The 22831-nt window shown below is 38.8% G+C and overlaps 1 protein-coding gene across 3 annotated transcripts in view; it reads right to left on the minus strand.

Annotated features, from left to right (window-relative positions):
- The window catches only part of VPS13C (vacuolar protein sorting 13 homolog C), a 72986-nt gene extending 55191 nt beyond the window's left edge, over positions 1-17795 (minus strand). For 2 of the 3 annotated variants that reach the window (XM_082290659.1, XM_082290660.1), the window contains exons 1-12: positions 9093-9176; positions 8193-8252; positions 7552-7611; positions 6724-6804; positions 6028-6085; positions 5595-5722; positions 4613-4719; positions 3787-3958; positions 3292-3354; positions 2551-2686; positions 1885-1979; positions 1133-1275 (exon numbers count right to left, since the gene is read on the minus strand). In XM_082290659.1, coding sequence (XP_082146785.1) covers positions 1133-1275; positions 1885-1979; positions 2551-2686; positions 3292-3354; positions 3787-3958; positions 4613-4719; positions 5595-5722; positions 6028-6085; positions 6724-6804; positions 7552-7611; positions 8193-8219 — 1070 coding nt within the window. In that variant the 5' untranslated portion in view covers positions 8220-8252; positions 9093-9176. Of the gene's footprint in view, positions 1-1132; positions 1276-1884; positions 1980-2550; positions 2687-3291; positions 3355-3786; positions 3959-4612; positions 4720-5594; positions 5723-6027; positions 6086-6723; positions 6805-7551; positions 7612-8192; positions 8253-9092; positions 9203-15078; positions 15181-15851; positions 15948-16714; positions 16758-17756 lie in introns of those variants that run through there. The other variant, XM_082290661.1, reaches the window with a different exon arrangement.
- Positions 17796-22831: the final 5036 nt, after the last annotated feature.

The raw sequence follows: 22831 nt of genomic DNA on the forward strand, positions 1-22831 counted from the left end.
TTAGAATCAGTTGCAAGAGAAAAGAAAAACAGAATATTTATGTTACATAAATAAAAAAAGTTCAGTAATGTTTACTGTTATGTATGGATTTAAAAAGCAGTTACAGACTTCTTTTGCTGCAAATGGGAATTCTGTACTGAGAACTGCCCTGACAGTAGTGTTAAGTGGAGTCAGTAGGAAAACACCTTTGAAGAAATCATTGAACACCACCAAACCACACCAACTTCACTCGTCCTTAGAAATATCTATTACATAAGAAACTGATTTTCAGGTCCTGTGCCTCCACCATTGAAATCTGTGACTTTGGGAGGCAACATATTTGGCCATGATCAGTGTCACATGCCTGGCTCTGTAGAGATAACTTAATTACATTTTTTTCAAGAACATAACACTAATAACAGTATCTGTTCTACTGCTTCAGTCTTGCAAACTAAATTAAATGGCATGCATTTATAGAAAAAAATGTCAAAGCTCTTTTTGTTTCTCTGCAGCATTCAAGCTGCACCTTGAAAATTCCCCAGAATGGTTTTTAGCAAAAATATTTCAAGAGTCAGTGGCTGAGCTGGTGTTCTTATGCATGAAGCCAGAACTGAAGGAACTGCAAATGAAAGCAAAAAGTGCACAAATTCATTTTCCAGACACTGGAAATCTTATTCATTGACCATGTAATCCAATAATTTTTGTTCAGTATTTCCGGTGTGCCCTCTCTTAAAACACAGGAAGGTCTCAGTATCTTATGCTCTGGCTGATCTCCCACCCACAGCACACACACAATTTTTCATTTCTGTAGGCAGTGAGTAACACATTCACTAGCTTGGCTGGAGTTCGGTGGCCACACCATTTCACACTGCTTAGCTATCACTTCCCAAGAGTCATATTCAGCACTTCAACACTTATATTCAAGAAAGAGCTTGCCATTGTTCATGAAAACCAGAAGACAGCATTCCCTTCTTCATTCCATTCTATGTTATTCACCAAATTATATTATTTACAACAGAGTACAATTACAGGACACCCACAAATTTACAAGTCAATATACAACAAGCACTACCCAAGGAAAGTTAAGGAGCTGGGGAGTGGGGTGAGGAGGGGCAGAGATGTTTCTACAAAAAGAAAATACCAATCCAATTACTTAATGGCTTGTGCTCCTGGGCGCTGTGATATCTTAGTACTCAGATCAATTATCTGTACTTTAAGAGTTTCTGCCACATTCTTGTCTTCTTTAATTGTAAGAGAAGTGCTTAACAGCTTCAGTGTCACAACATGGGCAACATACTATTGAGAAGATCAGAGGAAACTGAAATTAGTCATCTCAATACAAATAATTTTTCAGAACTCTTCATTTTAACAAACTAAAATGTGTCCAAGTTTTCCAGTCAACTAAGACTGGAAACACATCTCTATGCAGAAAGCAAAGTACAGTCTTTGCTTTATCCAATGTTTACCAGTCATTTCTTTAACATAAAGTAGTGCAATACAACAAATGCAGAGCAAATATAGTCTACCTCTTTTCAGCATTCAGGAATTTTTTTTTAAACCCTGAAGCAAGCATAGCTAAACTATATTTAGTAGACAACTCTCTAGATCAACCAAAATCATTATAATCCCATTAAATAACTACATTTTAGAAGACATGGCACGCATGCCTTTGTTGTTCTTGCTGCTAAATGTCAAGTCTTGGCCTTGCCGAGAGGGTTCTGACTTCCCAACATATGCATCATTTTATGACTGCGTCAATCAGCCAACTTCAGAAGAACCAAACAATCTTTCCTATCAGAATTTGAAGCCTTCACCTTTCCTCAAGGTAATGAGAGAGCTGAAGGCATCTTTATACTTCATTTGTTGTGTGGTTTGTTTTTTTAAACCATCCCATTGGTTGCTTACCTGCTTCGGTAATGAAAGGTGATAGGAGCTGTCACTGTATCCAATAGCAGTAAAAAGTTTAGCTTTCTCCTCTGGAGTCATTAGTTCATCAATAGCTAAAAACCAAAAACCCACACAATTTGCACCTTAATAAATAACAACTACCATTTTTCCTCACATTTGCCTTCTACTGCTTAAGTTGTGCTGATACATTCCATTGATTCATCATAATGCACTAAATTCCAGATTGTAAAATAATTCACACTGGAGTCTTCATATATGGCGTTACATATGTAGCACATACATAATAATTTTTATTACAAGAGTATCCATAGCTCCCCATGTTGAAAATAGATTTCAGGAATTTTAATAGATCGAACCTCTGATCCAGACAGCAAATCACGAGGAACAGAGTGTTTCAATTGTTGCCAATTATCACTACAGATATAAGTGCCACACTCTTCTCCTCACCAAGGTTCTGAAATGCTTATGGCCATTTTAAGAGAATGCCTTATTTACCAGCTCAGTATTCAGTAAGTAGTACTATAAAATGATCAATACTGCATTGCACTGCTTATGCCATACCCTCTCCTGCATAGTAGGAAGCAAAAAAAACATCACTTCTTTTCAATGTAGAAGAAGACCGAATATCTCTCTAGACATTAGTGCATTACAATCTACACCTACTTTCAGGTACAGGTGATTCTTCATCTTCTTTTTTCCTAGATTCTCTTTTACCCCAGAAGCCACCAAACCATCCTCCACTTTTCTTTTCTGCTTCAGTGCTTTTTTTCTTCAGTAATTTTTGTCCTGATCTTATTGTCTACAAACCAGAAATTAAAACAAGTTGGACAAAATACATAATTAATAGTATTACTATTTTTCTGTAAATATTCTATGTATGTATGCATGGGAAACATGCATTTAACTGAGGGACGGCAACACCACACCACAAGGAATTAAGAGCACTTTGACTCACTAGACAGAGACAAAAAGAGGATCAGGGTGAGGGACATGTCTCTGTGTGTCTGTGCATGCAGAGACATAAGCACACCTTACTTTTACTTTGGACAGTTGTGGGTTTTTTTATACATTTCACCAGTATTTAGACTACAAAAAGGTAGGAATTATACAAAAAGACAGAGAGAGTACAAAAAGCAATTATATTTCTTAAATCTAGTAGATTCCTTAACCTAGTAGTACCAAACCTGAGGACCGATCCTGTACCATTTAAAACTTTTATACTTTTTTTGGAACTGGTTTCCAGTTTGGAAATCAATTTACTCTTGTCCTGTAAGGACAGAAAACTTGTCTTCCTGTCTACCTATCCTATCACACACATCAGCACAATTTTTAAAAAAATACTATCATTACAAAACCATCCTAATTGAAGTGCTACAATATTACTGAACAAAAATGACTCCTTACCTCAACTTGTGCTTGTTGTCTTGCTAAGATTATATTGAAGACGTCAAGTTTTCTTTCTAGGTCCTATAAAAATGTATGATCAAATTATTTGCCTCTAAAACACATTTAGGAAAGGCTCTCCACTATAAATTTTCTACCAGCTCCTTCATATTTACACACCAATTGATTTCTAGCTCTGCTCACTTCTATCACAGGTATATCCCACCCCTGGCTACAAAGCTCACTAGAAGATAAAATTCATAGTAGGCAGTCTAGGTTTTTTTTCTTAACTAGATTACTCTTGCACTTCATTAAATGCACCCATGCTCATTAATCCTCAACCACAGTATTTTGTTTTCCGCAACAGGTTACACAGAAGTTCAGATTAAAAAGGTATTTCCACAAACCTCTTGTGCTCTTGTAAAACCATCAAGCTGGATTACTCCCAAGTATATCTAAAGAATTATTTCATAGAGAACCCAAAATATAATTCCTCCAAAGAAAAAAAGCTCATACCTGAATTTGCCTCTGTGTTTCTTCTGACAGTTTACTCTGTGTTAGCTTGTTCTTGTACACATTTTTGTAACTCTTCAGAAGCTGCCTGTGCTGTTTTATGTTACTCCATGACCACATTCGAGTATGTCTTCTGATGTGAACTTCAAGAACACTGTTACCTGCATATTTCCACCTACAAGAATTGCACACTTGTGAACTACTTCCCATTTCATTTGTGCATTACAACTTACAGGTTGCAGAGGTCATTTATTAGTATGCAAACACTTTGTTCACCACTTGTGATTTGAATAACTTGGCTTATAAAAATTTTAATGATTTCAACATCACTTTTGAAAAATGAACAGAGGGCTTACATTTAATGCCTGAAGAACTACAAACCTTCATTATTGATCTCAGCATGTTTGCAAATTTGGGCTGTTACAGTATTAAGTTCACTTAAGCACTTTGATAATCAGTATCAGTTAGTACTTTGAAAAAAGCCAAGAAAACACGTATCAGTTCACACCTTTAAAAATTACAGTTGACATACATGGTTCCCCTGTATTACATTTGCTAAGTTTTTTCTTTAGCCTTTCTAAAATTACATTCTAACCTCTAGTGAGAGCACTGGCATTTTGTTCAAATTTTGGGGACTTCAGCTTAGCAAGTGACATTTATTCAGTTGGATCTTTCATCACTCGAATATATGGGCTAAGCAAACCTCTGTGAAAGTTATAAAATCAGCATGTGATCTAGTTTTAAAACTACTTTTAACCACAACGGAGAATGAAGGGACTGGAGAGGACTCCAGCATCTCCCAAAGAATGCATAAATGTACACAGCTTACCATTCCCTGGCATTTTTATGGAGAGATACATTTGGCCTAAATCTTCTGTACGGTGCATTGCGAACCATGTAATCTATGGACTCCAGCAGGTCTATCATGCTGAGGTACTAAACACAGGAAAACAAGTTTCTTAGCAGAGGTTCAGGTTTTGTTTGCAGGCAGTGCTCGAACTGCATGTACACAATAGCCTTCAGTATTCCTCAAACTACACAGAAATTTAAGTCCATGCATTTTCATTAGTACCTAAAAGTGGACCAACTACACCCATTGTTCTCAAAGGACACCACTACACGAACCCCTGCTCCCCTCGAAGAACAACCATTTGTAGTTTTATCAGTCCGCTCAGCACAAACTCTCAGGCTTTCTCAAACCAAGCATATTCATTTGTCAATGCACAGTTTCCCTCATTTTAGAGCTGCCTTTACATTAGTGAACCTTACTGGTACAGTTCTGAACTCAATCTACACTTAGATATCAGTAAGAGCTAAAAAGCTCTTTAGCCAACTAACTGCAAGTTATCTCTGAATAAATGAGAACACTAACATTGCTGGGGAGCCACGTAAATTAGCTGCTTGATACTTCGGCAGTTTTTGTTGCCAAAGCCAGCACACTCCATTAATTTCCATCCTTGCTTGTACTTAGGCAGCTCTGCACTTATAACACTGTTATAGTTTAGTAAGATAAGGACTATTCATGATTCCATTCTCTATGTGAAAAGAATGCTACTGGAAGGGCTGAACACAGATCAGGTGGTCCCCAGAGGGTCCACAGATAAGAGTGTCAGAGTACAAGGATTTAGCACCAGGAAGTGATTGTTACACAGAAGGAAAAAGATCCTATACTTTGCCCACAGGTACTGCTGAACAGTTTAGAAATTCTATGAGCATTAAGTACAAGAATCCCTAAGAAGAATGTTTTCCAGTGAAAAAACACTACAGTTCATCACAAACTGAAATAGGTGATAAATACCAAACCAACTTACCTGTGGCTTAGTGAATTCAATGATAATTCTCTGTACTTCTACATTACAATCAATCTTAGGAGTTTTCAGTTCTACTTCTGCATATGGGTTGATATACAGTCTTGCAGAAGCTGACACTGGTCTGAAAACTTCAAGATAAAAAAAAAATGAGATGGATGTTTTACTTATAATTAAAGCATAGCAAGTAATAGATCAACCACTTTGTGCTGGTCACATACATGCTCAAGCCCCACAGAATCAGGATGCAATTCTTAACAACAACAATTAAGATAGCCCAGCAATAGTCAAGAAGTATACAAGCCCTAATACGTTCTACTACATTTAGGTTTTTGTAAAATGAAGATAGTATAGGCATGCCTGCAGGATCAGGATCAGGCTGTTTACACCAACATGCTCAGAACAGTTTAGATTCACTCATTTCTAGCTTACTTACTGTACTGGTAGTCTTCAGGCTGGTTACCACTACAGGGAATTCCTCTTTTCAGCTGATCCTGCAAAGGGATACGATACTGTCTAGCAATTGCTGAAGAGCATTACTTGTTTAGAGTTCTCAAACCTTTGAGTGGACCAACTTAACTTCATGTGTATTTTGCAGACTTTTGCAGCTGTCAATTCAAGCTGTTTATCAATTTGGGGTTTTACTTCAGACTGAGATTCAGAGAAAAAAGAGGAAAACATCCACAGACAGGCAATGCCTAAGTAACTTGGCTGGTCTTAAACAACTGGATGGTTTTAAGTACTTCACAGTTTTGAGTCAATATTCAGTGTTAGAACCAAGCTCACTGGGTTAAGTGTATATTTTGTTATGGGCAAAATAAAATAAAAATAAAGATATCTGTAAAAGATGAGCACAAAAGGAAAAGGTAAACAAGTAGTATTGTACAAGGACACACAGAACACCTTTATAAACATCATGGGTCAAAAATATATCATGTCCAAACCCTATAGGGGTTGATAACAAATGAGGTTCACAAAGTATTATTAACAATAGTGCAATGGATTAACATATGACCCTGAATACAGGTGACCGTAAGTGTGAGGAGTGGGGCAGAAATCAGTATGGTGTAGTTTTGAATACTACAAGAGCTAGAGAAAGTAGTACTGTTTAATGCATTTTCTTCTACATTACCAGTATTTGTTCACGGGAGCCATGATAATACATTTTGCTGTGTATGTTCCAATAAGCACTGAGGCTGTCCAGGCACAAAAGCTGCACAGGAAAGAAAACATGCAACAAACTGCATACTCTGTATTCAACCCATTCTGTGAACTTAGCTTTCCATTTGTAAAACAGAAAACATAGGATAGCAAGCTAGACAACAAATCCACCACTAGCATTGAGATGTATTTAATCTAACAATACTATTTTGAAATGATAATTGAATTGCAAGCTCTTAAAGCAGAAGTTCAAGCACATCTGTAAAACATGACCCTAGATTACAGGGGCAAGGGTGCACAAAACTAGTACACGGCCTAATAAAGAAGCCAGGACTACTAAACACTTCTTATATTGTTCCTGTAATTCCTTAGACCTCTGCGGACTCCTTTCTGCACAGGCTGGAGGGGTGGTTCAGGAGGTGGGCAGGGAGAACAGAGAGACCACTTAGCTCCCAGAATCCCAATTACATTAGGAATACAAATTAGATTAGGAAATGGCAATTTGACAACCTCTTTGAAACCACAGCTTCCATGCAGGCTTGCTGTATATTGAATGAGGGGATAAGCATTCTCATTTAAGAGAAATTATTAAACCATGGAGTTTATTTAAGTTTATGACTTAAATAAAAACAGTTATTTGTGCTCTACTTGTGTTTAAACATACATCAAAAATAAAGAAAAACAGGAGAATTCAGAAAGCAAACTATTTTTCCAACTTTAATATTTAGAGCCCCAGGTTACTGTTCTCCAAGATCAGTTCTTTCTTCACTTGTGTAGGAAAAAACCCAAAACACATTACCTTGTATATTATTTTTGCAGCTTCATTCAAAATGGAAGGTGTCCAGTTCTCGTTTGTTGTCTAAAAGTTCAAAGTGATAAAAGTAATTTTGTGCATCTTAGCTAACACATTTTTGGGTTTATCCTATGCTTTCCAAGCAACAAATGCACCCAGTTTCTCTGCATACACACACATCAAGATAATATACAAAAATCAGTCAGTTTACTTTCATACTTTGATATTCAACTCCTCATCCTACCCATAAAGTGCTTAACAGCTAAGTCAAAGAGAAGTTAGCTGAAATTTTCTGTCCCCACTTCTCAAAAGGCCTGGCAAAATACCAAATTCTTTATCATCATGAAGCAATGTTTGCCCACATTTACTACGCCTGGAAAAAACCTGTCCAGTTCTAAAGGTCACTTAGATCACTAGAACAATTCATTAGAGCAAATCAGTAAGTCTCAGAAAGTGTGATGGTCCTCAGTCCTCTTCCCTTCTGCTTGCTCAAACTGCCAGTACTATTTGCATGAATCCAAGCTTGTCTTCACTTCCAGCTCGATGCACACTGTCACTGAATCGTCTTACTATGTTCCTTTTCCTTTCTGCTACTGCAAAGACGAGCAAGCTGAACACACAAGAACATGCATTCACACACACATTACCAGTAAACTAAGCTCGCCCAACGTCATTCCCAAGGAAATCGGACACTGTGGGTCTGTGATCTATAAAAATAGAAAAATAACAGGTACTTATGTCTCTTGCTGCAGACAGATGTATCATTTAAAGTTGACTGAAATCCTAACTGCTCTGAGCAACTTCCTTTGCTTAGTTGTTCTAACTGAAACTTTACTGGAACCCACTAAGATAGGCCAAAACTAATACGGCTGTAGTGTAAAGACTTAGGACTTCAATTCAAACGGAAAATTTTCTTTTGGAGTCTATCATCATCCTACAGGAAAAAAAAAAATTTAGAGCACCACATCTCAGTCAGCTATATTACTTTATCCCATGCAGTTCTCTGACCTCCTTAACTTTAGTGTCTCTGAAAAAAGTCCCAAAGAAAGGTTTGACTGAACCTGTTATCCAGTGCTTTTCTTTTAAATTCAATTATCTCATAACAAACTGCTTAATCATTTTCCTAAAGGAAGGTAAAACTAGAAATCCCAGTTTGGTTCATATAAACAAACAGTCTTGTTTATCAATTGAGTGCTTTCAACAATTTGCCTTCAGACCCATGCATGAACCCACCAGCTTCTGCTATTCTGGGCTCTCCCCAGGACACTGAAGAACTCCCTGAAAAACATCCATTGCACCAATACGTGAGAACAGACACTGCCCACATTTAGTGAGCAAGGCAGCACTGAACATGGGGAAGAGAATATCTCTTTCACATATCCATATTTCTGGCATTCAGTCATAGCTGGGACACCTTATTTGAAGAGATGCAGAATAAACCACAGCAACTTCTTCAAGGTGGCAAATACAGTTTCTGTACGGACTAGACAATCAGAACTGCACTGAAGAACAATTTTAAATGAAGACAATATGTTCCAGTTACTTACATCATCTTCATATTTAACATGAATGCCTGTGATTTTGACTTGCACATTTTTTATAACTTGAGTTGCAAGCTTTTCTAAGAAAGTATCCTTCTTCTCCTCCTTTGGTTTGTCTAGAACAAGAATTTTTCAAAAGTCAGTATTCAGTGTAATAATTGCATCTTGAATTTAATTACAACAACTACAGCAATGTAAATATAATATTGCCTCTAACATTTCAGTTGTCACTTACTTAGATTACGCATTTGCATTTTTTCCTTTTCTGCACATCCATATTCTGAAGATGTGATATTAGCTGCCTGTGCACAACTTAACCACAAGAAAACAAATGCCTTAAATTTCAGTCAAAACAGCTTCGCTCACAGCAAATTCTGGATTAACATACTCCTCCCTACTCCTTCCAAGGTAAAAGGTTCTCTCTTAAAAGTCCCTCAGTGAAGGGTTTCAAGAAGCAAATAAGTAAGATGGTATAATTGAGCACAAAATAGCCTTGAATAACACATGCCAAGGCAAACAGTAATATTCACAATGCCTCATTATTTCAGTATAGTGATGTGACTCTATCATCTCCAGCTGTGTTTCAGCATTTTACCTGAAGTATGGCTGGATGAGCCGCTTGTCCTCTAACTGCCTTTACAGGCTACACTGTTGTGTTCAGTACCCTCCTTACAAAGTGGCTATTCCAGCAAATGCCATCAATCAGCCTACCAAGGTTTTGCTGGAAATGCTACAGATGGCTCAAGTTGAAGAAAACAGTCATGGCTATCCAAGTAGAGAAAAATAAGGACTACAGCTTACTCTAACTAACTTTTTACATATGCAATGCACGCTGAACACAGGTATCTAACTTCATACATCTTGCTAAAAGAATGAGAAATTTTTTTTAAAGCTTTGAGAGGTTCAGGAAATCTGCTTAAAAATGAAAAGACTTCACTATTGAACATGATATAACACAGTTTCAGTCAAGAGAGCTTTTGATTTCAATTGAAAAAAATTAGGAACACAGAAGAAACAGAAACATTATATCACTTTTACATGCTACACATATTTCCTCCTATTAACTGATTAAAAAAAACAAACAACACAAAAAAACCCCCACAGAAGTCCTTAGCAAAGCTTCATGACCTTTAAGTGCAAGGAACCCATTAACGTTTTTGCAGCCAGCTGCAGCTACCAGCAGCAACTTCAGTTTGATATCTTGCAAAGCTTATCTTGGGTCCCCACAAGGTTTTCCCTCCAACTGCAAGTCTGTGTACAGCTGGAGCTTCCTCCAAGACCAAATACATAACAATACAACCACACGGGAAATGGCAACCTATTCTTAGTCACATGCTAATGCTGAAAACCTGCATGGTTTGGTGTTTATAGACAATGATTATCCTCTTGGGGAACAACATCAATTTCATTCCTGTTTATAAATATGTCATAGCACTATATTATCTATTTAGAACAGAGAGCTAAAAGGTGATAAAAGGACTGTTTACTGCTACAGCATCAGTATCAGGTTTTCTTTACCTGTTACTGGAATCTGACAAAAATCAGACAAACAGATGTAATTTGCACATGCAGTTTTTCCAAAAGTCACAGTGAAGTGCCACGAATCAGCCCACCAAATGTGTACAGTTCTACTGTAAATGCTACCGATAGCTCAACTTGGAGGAGCAGGCACAACTATCCTAGTAAAGAGAAACAAGGACTCTCTTCAGTCTCACTGGATGCAGAGAATAGATAAACAGCAAAAAGAGCTCTCTCCAATTTATATCCTCTCTTTCAAACAGGAGGAAAAAAGTCTCACTGGATGGATGGCCAAACCACTGAAAAGCTAACCCAAACAGAAAGAAAAAAGAAGTCTTAAAAGTTAAAAGCCATAACTGTTACCCACCTTTTGAGTGATCACGACCTCTAAAGGGTCTCTTAAAATGCTTTTTATACTTTTTACGCTTACGTCCTTTTGCAGTGCAAGCAATTTTTTGGAAAAAGGACAAAATTCAAGTTAGTAAAGCAGAAATGTAAGAAAGCATAAGAAAATATAGAAGAAGCTTTAGCTTGTCTTAAAGCATAATGGCTTATAAGGTCTCATTAAAAGCTTTTCAAGAATTTCACCTGTATTAAGGAAACAACCAGCTACTTCTCATAGCATAAGATATAAATCCAGAAGAGACTTCTACCATACATGGACATAACTTCCAAGCTAAGATATAGATGTATGTGGAAACCCAAAGAACACTTTTCAATAGGATTCTCATGATAATCAACAGTATGGTATGAAAGCAATCTGAAAGAACAAATCCAGTAACCACAAAAAAGACATACAAAAATGATGATTCGAAAAGCTTTACATGAAATTAAATTCTATTATTTACACACACAATCACAACCATTTCATTAATTAAATGATGCTCATACTTTTCCACAGTTCTGAAGAAAACCAGTTTGGTGAGCTGCACTGTTTCTTTCCCCTCTCTGGCCACCTAAGCAAAAATAACTCAGCAATAGTGCTGCCTGTGCTTATCTTTATAGGGTAACATGAGAAGGGTGTATCCCACTGAAGCAAGAAGGAAGCAAGTATAACAGTGTACCTAACCTAACTGGGGGGAACAACTTGATATCATTTGCAGGCCTGCTCAAACAAAGGAGGGAAATTGCATGCCAAGATTTCAACCTGTTTTGCAGGTAAGGTGATAGGCTGATCACTATACAAATAATAAAAAGGCAAAACTAGACAAACAGAAACATTTTATTTTGGGTAGTTCCTTTTAAAAGTACAAGTAATCCTTTATCAAGGTTACTTTAAAAGGAGAGCTTCCTTCACTTCCTATTGAATTTGTAGGTCTCAGGCTTTCACTCCCTTGTATGACATAACTAAGGAAACAGGATACTCCTCTTCTTTACCCACACCCACTGCATGGAGAAACAAAACGTATGTTTTCAAGCTCACTTTAAACCTGTGCTCAGATAACAGCTCAAGCAAGAAACTTTGGCCAAGTGTAAATTTCTGAAAACCAGGTTTCAGAAGTTAAAAATAAAGCACGTACACCATTACAATAGTTCCTCTGAATTTCAAGGGAAGCTGTTTCCTTGCCTAACCTGAGAGCAATGCAAATAAAGAGAAGCAGAGGGAAGCATGCCAATGCCTTCAGTCTGCTATAGTTCATTCTGTCTGTCCGTGGTTTCAAGACAGCCTGAACATCCATTATCTTAAGCCCAGACATGTTAAGTAAGGGTAATTACTCTCTACTCTCCAAACAACTAGAGATGGTGATGTAAAATTATAGTAGAATATTGTCAGCATTTTATAACATTCTTGAGCTCAACACAACTGACGGAAATATCTTAATTTTCTGAAACGGCCACTCAATTAAAAGAGGACTATGTCACTGCAAGATTCCACTTGAATCCACATTCATTAAAATCTCATTTCTAGAACCACCAATATGTGGATGTTTACCAAACAAGTATTGTTTTCTCACTTGTACATTTGGCTGCTTTGGATCGGGGGACTTTTAAAAATCTTAGCTGCCTGCTCATCATGCATGTGCAAAATGTAACTAACCATGCATACCCACCAGGCTTGGTGTCCTTGTAAACCAGACTTTCCAACCCATACAAGGAATCCTGTGAATGGGTGCCTTGGTCCACATGGCAGCAAATAACCAAAAAAATGCATTTGGTTTAAAAGAAGGAAATCAACTCCTGATTTAATACTAAGTTCACCAAATTTGTATGACACAGTAGTATTTCCATTACAGTATCGGACAGCCCAAGTGACCTCAGAATATCTAGTTTCAGTGATTACCTACATAGAAAAACCATGCAATTTTCATTTTTTCTTGTAACCAGCAAAAGACCTGCTGCCTCTGGTCTCCATACATGAGGTTTGATAGAGAAAGATTGTAACAGCTTAGAAAAAAGAAAATAGCTTCATCAGCTTGTGTCAGCAGTTTCCACTTCCCCCTCACAGTACCTTACCACCACAGCGCATGACCATTTTGCTCAATATTTGAATAGCATGTCGAAAGAAAATATCTCCTACTTACACTCTTAAATCCAAGGACTGAAATGAGATTCTAAACATGTTAATATAAATCAAGTATTAATCAAAAAAGAAAATACAGCTCATGAACCCTGACAACTTTCTATTCAATATATTTCCTAGACTTTCAGCAGCTATCGTGTTCTCTTAAAAACCTACAGAGAGCTGAATTTCTTAGAATTTTATAGCTCAGTAGGGCAAAATGGGCTCCAAGATTTCTGTATCTAGCAAAAGCAAAGGATCTGCTCATGCAAGACTTACACAAGTCCTCTTGAATACAATATTCTAGTACAGCACCACAAACACAAATGGCTACCACTGAAAAATGATCATAGGATAACAGAACATCTCAAGTTAGAGTTGAAAATAATCCAGTTTAAATGTTCCTCTGGCTTTTCCTTCTCAAGGCTTAAAGTTTAAAACTGCAAAACACGACTAAGTCTTGTTCTTTATAAAATCAGTTGAGCCACTAAGGTATGCTTTTTCTACTATTTGTTTTCAAAAGTGTCAAAAGTGCTGGATGTAGTAAGTTTTTTTTAAAAAAGAAAACTGTCACAAGTGAACAGACACACTCTTAAATACATGAAGTTCCAGAATTGGAATTCCTCAAGCAGTACACATTAGGTTATATTTATCATATTACACTATCCATTCATCCTATTGCTACTGGTGCAAAGAGCATTGGCTAAAACACTGCTGCTGTCCAGGATCCAAGTGCTGCATAACTGAGGTTAAACCTCGATCAAGATTCCTTCACCCCTGTATGAAGTAATGGCTGCAAAATTCATTCACTAAAATTGTCTTAGCCCTCATACATTTTCTGGCATGTTAAAGACAAGAAATAAAGCAAAGCTCCTTTCTTCATTGCAGCCAGATTGTCAGATTGCTGTTTGAAGGAAACACCACATATACCTTTCAAACTAGCAAAGCAAGAAAAAGGCATTAGACTTTCCTGTAACTGGAGAATTAAAGAAGCAGAGGGATTACAACCAAATTATCCTTTTTCCAAGTGTGGAAAGCATGATCTCTTTCTCAGTAACTTTTCCATGAGTTGCAGCATTACAAGTATCCTAGAAACACATCTTAAGAACCATTACACAAGCCAACAAACAGGTCTCAATTCAGACAAAAACTTCAGTGATAACTTTTTCCTCCAGCACATGTAGTTACCTGTCATTGGTTCTGAGCTTGGTTTCTGTCCAAACAAGCCTAACTGATACCATAATTTTATTAAAGGTATTGGTTACAACAGTACAAGCAAACAACAGCAAAAAAAACCACCACTACAAAACTAGTTAACTGGGCTTAAATGACCAATTTTAACCTATAGTTGAGAGCTTAATAGTTTTTATGACCTAGAGCAAAAGTTTAAGTTTCCTATGTTCGTGCTCAATTGTTTTGTCATGTTGTGAATTATTTCCTGCTCACAAGAGTCCCATTTCTCAAACCAGTCCAAACTCAGTACATCATAAAAGCACAGCAGAAACTGAAACAAAAGCATTATCATTGCAATAAAAGTTTACAAGCCTTACCACTCCCCTTAAAGGTTCCTTTCAGCAAGGAAAGCCTACCACATGCACCTCTAAAACACATAGCTAAACATCTATTATCAAGGTGCTAAAGCAAGATAACATTACCCTCACGCAATGCACTTTCTATTGTTCTAGATGGTCCTGTTCCTCTGGAGCACCAAGGAAAAAAAATAATTAAAAAGACATACCAGACGAATAAATTCCCATTTCCCATGGAAGCTGACTGGATAAATGAATGGTAAACAAACAAATAACATTTCTTTCAAGCTTTAGAGTAGAAAAGCTTCTCAAAGCACTGTAGTAAGATTAGCTGGACACTTGAAAAAACAAAATTTATTAAGTCAATTAGAAATCAGGACTTTTCTTTCATAGCACAGTCTAAGTCCTCAAATTCCAATGGAGATTTGCATTATTAACTCAGTACCTTTTTCTGCCGCTTTCTGCAAGGCTTCCTCAATTCTTGCCAGTTCCTTTTGTTTATTATCCTGCAAGTATTTTTCTTCCTTCTCTGCATCGTATTTAACACCTGCAAGCCAAGTTGGGACAGCCTTAATCCTAAATCTCAAGTTACATAAATGCATTATCAAGCAATGCACACCATATACAACATCATGTTGCAAAACACCTTGTTTGAGAGAAAGGCTATTCTTTTTTCATCGCTGAACACTGCAGCCAGCCTCCAAAACTCTTGTTTTTACACAATTATGCATTACTTCATAGGAGAATTTTTCCATGGATGTTCAGACCCCTAAGTGTGGTCTGCGCAATATAAAACAGGTTTTAAAGTTCTTAAAAACTCTAGGAACTTGCAAGTTCTCTCATCATACCAGAGGTTCTGATTTCAGAAAAAAACTAATAAAGTTCTTTGACCCTCTTCCCTCTCCCTACAAACAGTACTAATGGCATTACTACCTTCAACTGTTAGAAGCAGATAAACAGCTAAACCATGCCAGAAAACTGGATTCAGGACAAGCACGTTTTAGAGGAAACTTGGCTGTTGAATTGAACTTGGAATGGATACAACCAAGGACCTCCGTAAAAGCAACAGGTGCTGTTTTCTCCCACCCTTCTCCTAACTTGCCAGCATTTGTCTAGAAATTCCTCTGAGGGAGCAAAACATAAAAATGGTGGTTTACATGAACTGCTTCCTATTATAGACTCATTTACATGGTACCCTTAGCTGAAAAGTTTACATACTTGCTCCAGGAACTATCAGAAGATACAAGCCTTCTAGAGTTGCAACAACTGCTTCCCCATAGAGATTCTTCCAAGGAATCTTCAGAGTAAGTTTATCTAAACAAAGCAGATAGAGTTACATCAAAACAAGAATCTCCACTGTGCTTAGTCCAAAGAACACCTCAGGCATTAAAGAGCATTAGCCCTATATCTTGATGTCCTAAACACCTTAGAAGGTTAGGAGAAGCCATATGGGCATGAACGTTTTATAAAGCCCTTGAAGTGATAAAACACATGCAGAGGAAACATAAGCCATAGTTTTAAGCAAAATGTCGTAGTCTGAGTCAGAATACTTTAAATCAAAACCTGAGATCATGACTGAAGTTCAATTCACTGGGATGAATATGATTTTCCCAGGAAATAGAAGAAAAAATACAACACAAAAATATCTCCTGCAATTGTTTCATGTGAAAAAGCAATGCTGACCACCTGAGAAAGGAATTTAAAAAAAAAAACCAAAAAACTAAGAGTTCCTAAACCTCCAGCATATTTGTCAGTTTCAGGAATTTAACTTAAATTCTTCATAGTCCTAATCAGTCCTTTAAAGAACAACACATATTCCGTCTACACTAAACAGCTCCCTTGATCATTCATGTCTCCGGGAAGAACCTCTCAGACATGTTTTTCATACCAACCTGTAAAGTTACACAAACAGGGTTTGCCAGATAACATCAATGGCAGCCACACTGAATTTCTATGCTGGTTCCAACAGTGAGTATAATTACAGTTAAGAAAGCTTGATAAAAGAAATTCAGGGGCACGATTGACCTTACAGCCTGTATTTAAATTTCCATTGCGATACTCGGATTGGAACTAAAACTTACCTATCTGACCAACTTTTATTCTAAAAGGTACATCCAGTTCACTCTGTAAATGACAAAAATAAAGTATTAAACAGAAGAAATAGTAGAAATCAAATAAATAAATCTAAATTACATTTGCAAAGTACTGTATTTACATACAGAAATTAAAAGCTACTTCTTTTCTACTAGAAAACCTTAGAAGGAAAACAAAAACTATCCAGACAGCAGCAGACAGGAAAACTACAGGAAAAAAGAGAAGAATTGGACCATATCATATTCTTTTGATCCCTTCTTTTTCAAGAAAGTGTGGGCTACTTCTCTAAAAGTGGTGTTCAATACTGACCTTCCTTTAACTACTTTTGCATTGAAATCTAACACATTGCAATTGTAAGGCTGTCAGAACCATCCCTTGTTTTAATGCTCTTGACTTGGTCTTGGCTCACTCAGCTCTGATCAGCCACATACACGACTTTGCATTTTTCTACATCAGAACTGCTGGAATCTTGAATCAATCCCCATAAGAAGGAAAGGCGTGTACAAAGTAACACTTCCTTCCTTTCTTATCTACCAGATACAAAGATATTTGTAGCCATAGATTTCAAGAACAACAAAGCTACCAGGAATGGATGAAATGGGCAAGTAAAATATGAAACTTGAGAATAATGAACAGAAGCCAGTGATCAGGTCATACAAGGATCCAATGTGTTTTCAATGCACAGAAGAGTAACAGTTCTCTTTAGTGAAGTTTGAAACACACTGAGTATTGGAGCAAGATGTTCATTAGCTAAATTAAAGAACATGAAAATCAGCCAAGTCATTTGTTTTTCCAGACAAAGAGTATGGGAACTTAATGCAAGTTACTTCTTGCTTTTCAACCACAGCTTTTTTTCTTCCTCTGTCCCAGTAAAATGAGCAAAATTAGAAGGCGTTAACCAAAAACTTACTTCCAATAACCAGTAAAAAAACCCACAGTGTATCCTTTTGTGAGACTTCAATGAGCAATATTTTATTCTCTCAGTCTTTAGACCCATAAAAACAATTTTGAAGTTATTTGGATACTTACTAATGCATTCTCCTTTATCTGTAAATTGTCGAGTGCCACATTACCTGTTTAGAAAAAAGACAGAAGTACAGAAAAAAATTACTTCAAGTATTACTTATGTTAGAAAAAGGAACACAACCACAACCATCCTAAGTACTTATGACTAAAACCTGAAAACCTTATTCCAGTTACAGAATAGCACAAAAAATGTGTAATTTGTAAGAGCCACTAAACATGGGTTATAGACAAAATTTCAGTTGGAAGAGATGACAAAAACATCACCAACTTAGATGTCTACATGTTTCTACTCTATTAAATACACCTAATAATAGGAAGTCTTTCTTATTATTCACTTAGTTGTGAATGATGACTGCAGTTCTATCAACACAGGGCAGACTTGGAAAATGGTATCTTGTTCTTCATGATTTCACAGAATATAAAAATCATTAATCAGAGCCACGAAAACAAATGCCTATTTTCACAAACACATTTACTTCTCCTGATGCAGACAACATAATAGGATTTCTAAATGAAACACTAGCACAGAATTATACCCAAGGAAAGCCCATATAATATACCTCTTAGTACTTTAATGCCAGATCCCTCAGAGTTATATTGCACTTGAAGTATAGGTATTAATATTGCATAAATGTTAAAATATGTACAATCACGATGAGCAAAAATAAGGTGATGACCTACCTACGGAAGGCACCTAAACCAGCCAGCTTCCCTAAGCAGTACTTCAGCTGGTTTTTTGCATTACTACAAGGTAACGAAGGAAAATGTTTGATACATTCACCGAGAACAGCTACTCCACGTTACTCGACTATCCCGGCTGTTTAACACACATTATTTACACCGATAACTGCAAGACACGGTTCGCCAAGCACCCCATCAGCTGCACCGGCACGCAGCGCTCCCGCCGCCCGGGGCACTGCGCCATGAGCCCGCCCACAGACCCAACAGCACCCTCGTGCTTCCACCCAGGACCTGAGAAAACGAATAGGAGAAAAAAACAGGGTTTATCCATGTCGGCAGTCTCCTCCCTAGCAGAGCTCCGAGGCCAGCGCCGTGCGCCCGTCCCCCCGCCCCACAGACCAACGTGAGGAAGGGGGTACCAGAGACCACAGGCACACAACGACCGACAGTCCTCCGAGGGAACGGGGACGCCTGGCAGCCACACTGACCGACCGTCCATCACGGAGGGCCGCGGCCCCGGAACTCGCCCGCTGCTTACAGGGGGCTGCAAACCCACCGCCCGCCCCTCAGAGGGGTCGGCGGTCCCACGGCCCGCGAACCCCTCACAGGGAAACCACAGCCAGCGAGACCCGCTCCCTGTCCCCGGTGACTCCGGCGGCCCAGCGGATACTTGGCGGCAGAGGGAAGGGGCTCCTTACCCCCCCATATGCCCAGCTTGAGCTGAGACTTGTTCAGGTTCTCCACATAGTCGCCCAGGAAGCGGTTCAGCAGATCCGCCACCACTGATTCCAGCACCATGGTGTAGGCGGCCCCTCAGCCGCGGCCGCCGGCTGGGAAGGGAGCGGAACGCAGGGGAGGGGGCGGCGAGCGCGGCGTGACCCAGCGCGGGCGCGCCCCCGGCAGTCAGCTGACGGGGCGGAGCGCAGCCCAGCGCCTGCCGGCGTGCAGAGGCGGGGGGCGTGGGGAGGGCTCGGAGCGGCAGACGGGCGGCAGTACCGGGCACGGACAAACCCCGGGCCAGCAGCCGGCGCTCAGAGCCGCGGAGCCGAACGAGCGCGCGGGGCAGGGCAGGGCGGGGCGGGGCGGGGCGGGGTCGGTGTCGGCGCGGCGGTACATGGCGCCCCCGTGCGGCGCGGGACCGCAGCGCAGCCGCGTCTCCCCCGGCGCTTCCCCGAGCGAAGAGACCGCGTGAGGGAGGAGCAGCCGCGGGCACCGTCCCGGCAGCGCGCCCCGGCTCCTCACCCGCGGGCACCGGCACCGCGCCCCGGCTCCTCAGCAGCCCCGGAGAGCTGTGCGGGTTGGACTGGAGGCTGGCGGGGGTACGGGGAAGGCGCCCGTCCCGGCGGCCCTCAGTTCCTCCTCAGGCGGTTCCCGCCGAAAGCCGCTCGGGTACCGCCCGTTCCCCTGTGTGGGGCCGCCGGGCCGCATTTGGGGCCCTGCCCGGGCTGATGCCGTCCCAGGTCGAATCGTTCACGTCAGTTCACTTGGGATTGAAGGAACCTGGCTTGTGCTTAGAGTGCCTAAGAAAACTATTTATTATTTAAAAACTACTAGTTAAACGGTTTAAACTGTTAATCTAGCAGTTCAGGAAGCTCACAGAGGAAGTGAACACAAGTGAGAAAAAAGTCTCAAACCCCAGATTTTTTAGAGGTAGTAGTACTGCAGAGAAAGTAGGTAAGAACACGCTATTCCGTGTGGTGAACCTGCAGGTAGCAATGTCAACGCTGGGACAAATGTGTAAATCTCTGAGGTTTTTTAAATCTCTAATCTCAAACTGGTTCTGTAAAGTCATTCTGAACTCATAGGAGCTCAATTATTTATGGAAGCACAGCACTTGGTAGCTGGAAATGGCACATTCCGTCTAAAAATGTATTCCAGAGAGAATAAATCAATATTAGCAATAGGATTCAACCTCAGAAGTATGTGAAAATACAGCAACACCACATATATATGGTCAGCATGAGACAAATATTGCTTTAAACAGCATTCAAATATATTGTGGAGCTTAGTGCAAGAAGATTTTACAAAACCACAAAGTTGAAGGTAAAGGTTTAAGTTTGACAAAGGAAAGGTCCATCAGCAATTGTTACCACTCTGGTTCTGTTACAGCCTGCGTTTCAGGCTTGCAAGCTCCTTCTTGCTGCAGTTGAGGTAAATCCAGAGAGCTTTGCTAGGAACGCTTTTGACTTTATTTGAATTGTGGACACTCACCCTCATCCAAATTCGTGTGTCAAATGCATTTTCAGTTTATCAAACCATATGTGGTAAAACCACAGAGTGCAGTCCAGGGCATGCAAGCAGCAGAAAAGGTTTTATCACCTTTTCACACACTGTTGAGGCAAATGCCACACTTGTACCTCATTACTATATATATACACACATATATATACATATATATGCCTACCTTTATGTTCAATTTATTTGTTTACTTCTTTTGTACAGTCTTAGCTATTCCTGTCATAGGGAAAAGACAATGGAAGAAAACATGTCAGGAAATTGTGAATAGACCTCCTGCTGCCATTCTGTTAGGTAATGATTTTTCATTTGTGTTTTTTTTAAATGAAGTTTTGAAAGATTTTAATTTCTGTATATACAAACCACAGCTGAATAACTAAAGCTTAAGCAAGAGTACTGGCTAATCAGGGGCAGTTCATGCACTTAGTGTATGTCAGTTTAAGAACAACTGTGCAAATCAATGGTAGTAAATTTTCTCTGTAACAATTATACAATATAGTCAGGATGATATATCCATTTTCTACTTCATTTTTCACAATAGTCATCATTTCTGCACAGAAGAAAAACCCCAAAGAAAAGTTAATCACAACTATAAAGGGTGTTGAAAAGCACAGAAAAAAATAGGTTTTGTGTGGTTAAATAATATCCTGAATAACTAAAGTGCTGTTCTAAAGAACTTAAAGAAGTCTGTGAACTTATAAAATCATCTTGTTTGAGGAAATGGCCTCAAGTAGCCCCAGGAGAGGCTTAGGTTGGATATTTGAAAAAATTTCTTCACCCAAAGGTTATCAAGCATTGGAATAGAGTACTTAGGGAAGGGGTGGAGTATCCATCCCTGGGGATATTCAAAAGACCTGTGGATGTGGCTCTTAAGGACATGGTCTAGTGGTGGCCTGGGCAGTGCAAGGTGAAAGGTTTGGCTTGATCTTAAAGGTCCTTTCCAACATAAATGATTCTATGCTTTCCTAGAAAACATAAGACATAGTGGATCAAAAATTGCTCCTGAAGGAGTGTGATTTAACCTGGAAAAGATCACCAGCCAGTCACATTTGTGTCAGATATCCCATTTCAGTAAATCCTACATAGATTTTTAAAAATAAAAGGAAAATTAAATGGAATTAAGAGTGGAAAACCTGTGAGCAGATTTAATAGATATTTTATCAACCATATGTGTGGTTTAAGTACTGCGATATTACTTGAAAATAAAGACATATTATTGCATCTTGGTTACCAACAATCCTTTGTTAATCTGCTTGAGCCTCCTCTGCAGATAGGATACCACTCAAAAATGACATAAATGCTGCTCTGTCTGTTGGTAGGTCCCATTCCTTTTGTGTTCTCAATGAGAAAGGTAAACAGTCCAAAATGGGGTGTGGGGGAGAGAAACAACCCCAAAACCCCCTCATCCACAGTTAGGTGACATATGAATTCTGTATCTAGGAGAACAGATCCAGGACAAACAGAAATATTGGTATTTGCTGACCATTCATTGAATACACAGATAATGTTCATTCACCCTGGGGAAAACCCCAGGCATTCTACTGCCTTTTCTTAATGACTGGTTTGATAAATATTAATTGAATAATTCGTTTTACTCAGTTGAAACTCATCAAAAATATGTTCTAGTTGGTGTATGAAGCCTTCTTTTGTATTATTGCAGCACTTAGTTAAATAAGAAGATCTGATGATTCCTCATCACTGCACTAATTTACTAAAAAGTAAATACAAATACAACATTGTGATACTCAGCATTGTGGGTTTGCTATTTCATGTGGCAAGATTTGATCAAACTTCTTAGGGAAACCTTTACCAAAAATATGAAACCTAAAAAAAGACAAGAAATCTGTATTGAAAGTATTAGTTAAAGATTCAGTTTTATGAATAACTGCAACAACAAATATTTGTTTAGAGTTGCCTGTTACACAATCTTGTATGCATAAATAAATAATAGTCACGGCAGTTCTAATGCTAATCCAAGGTGGGTACATGGGTTGATAGCTCAATAGCAAGCTTTCTTCTCCTATTTTACTGCATTAATATTATAAAATCTCACCTCCTACCCTCTGACTGTTGGCAAGTGAACAGATGGCAAATTTTATCCACTGTACCTCACTAAACAGAATAGATGCCTATTAGCAGTTGGGAAATCAGGCAGGTAATGT

Source organism: Coloeus monedula, assembly GCF_965178545.1.
Source record: "Coloeus monedula genome assembly, chromosome: 14".
Lineage (NCBI taxonomy): Eukaryota > Metazoa > Chordata > Aves > Passeriformes > Corvidae > Coloeus > Coloeus monedula.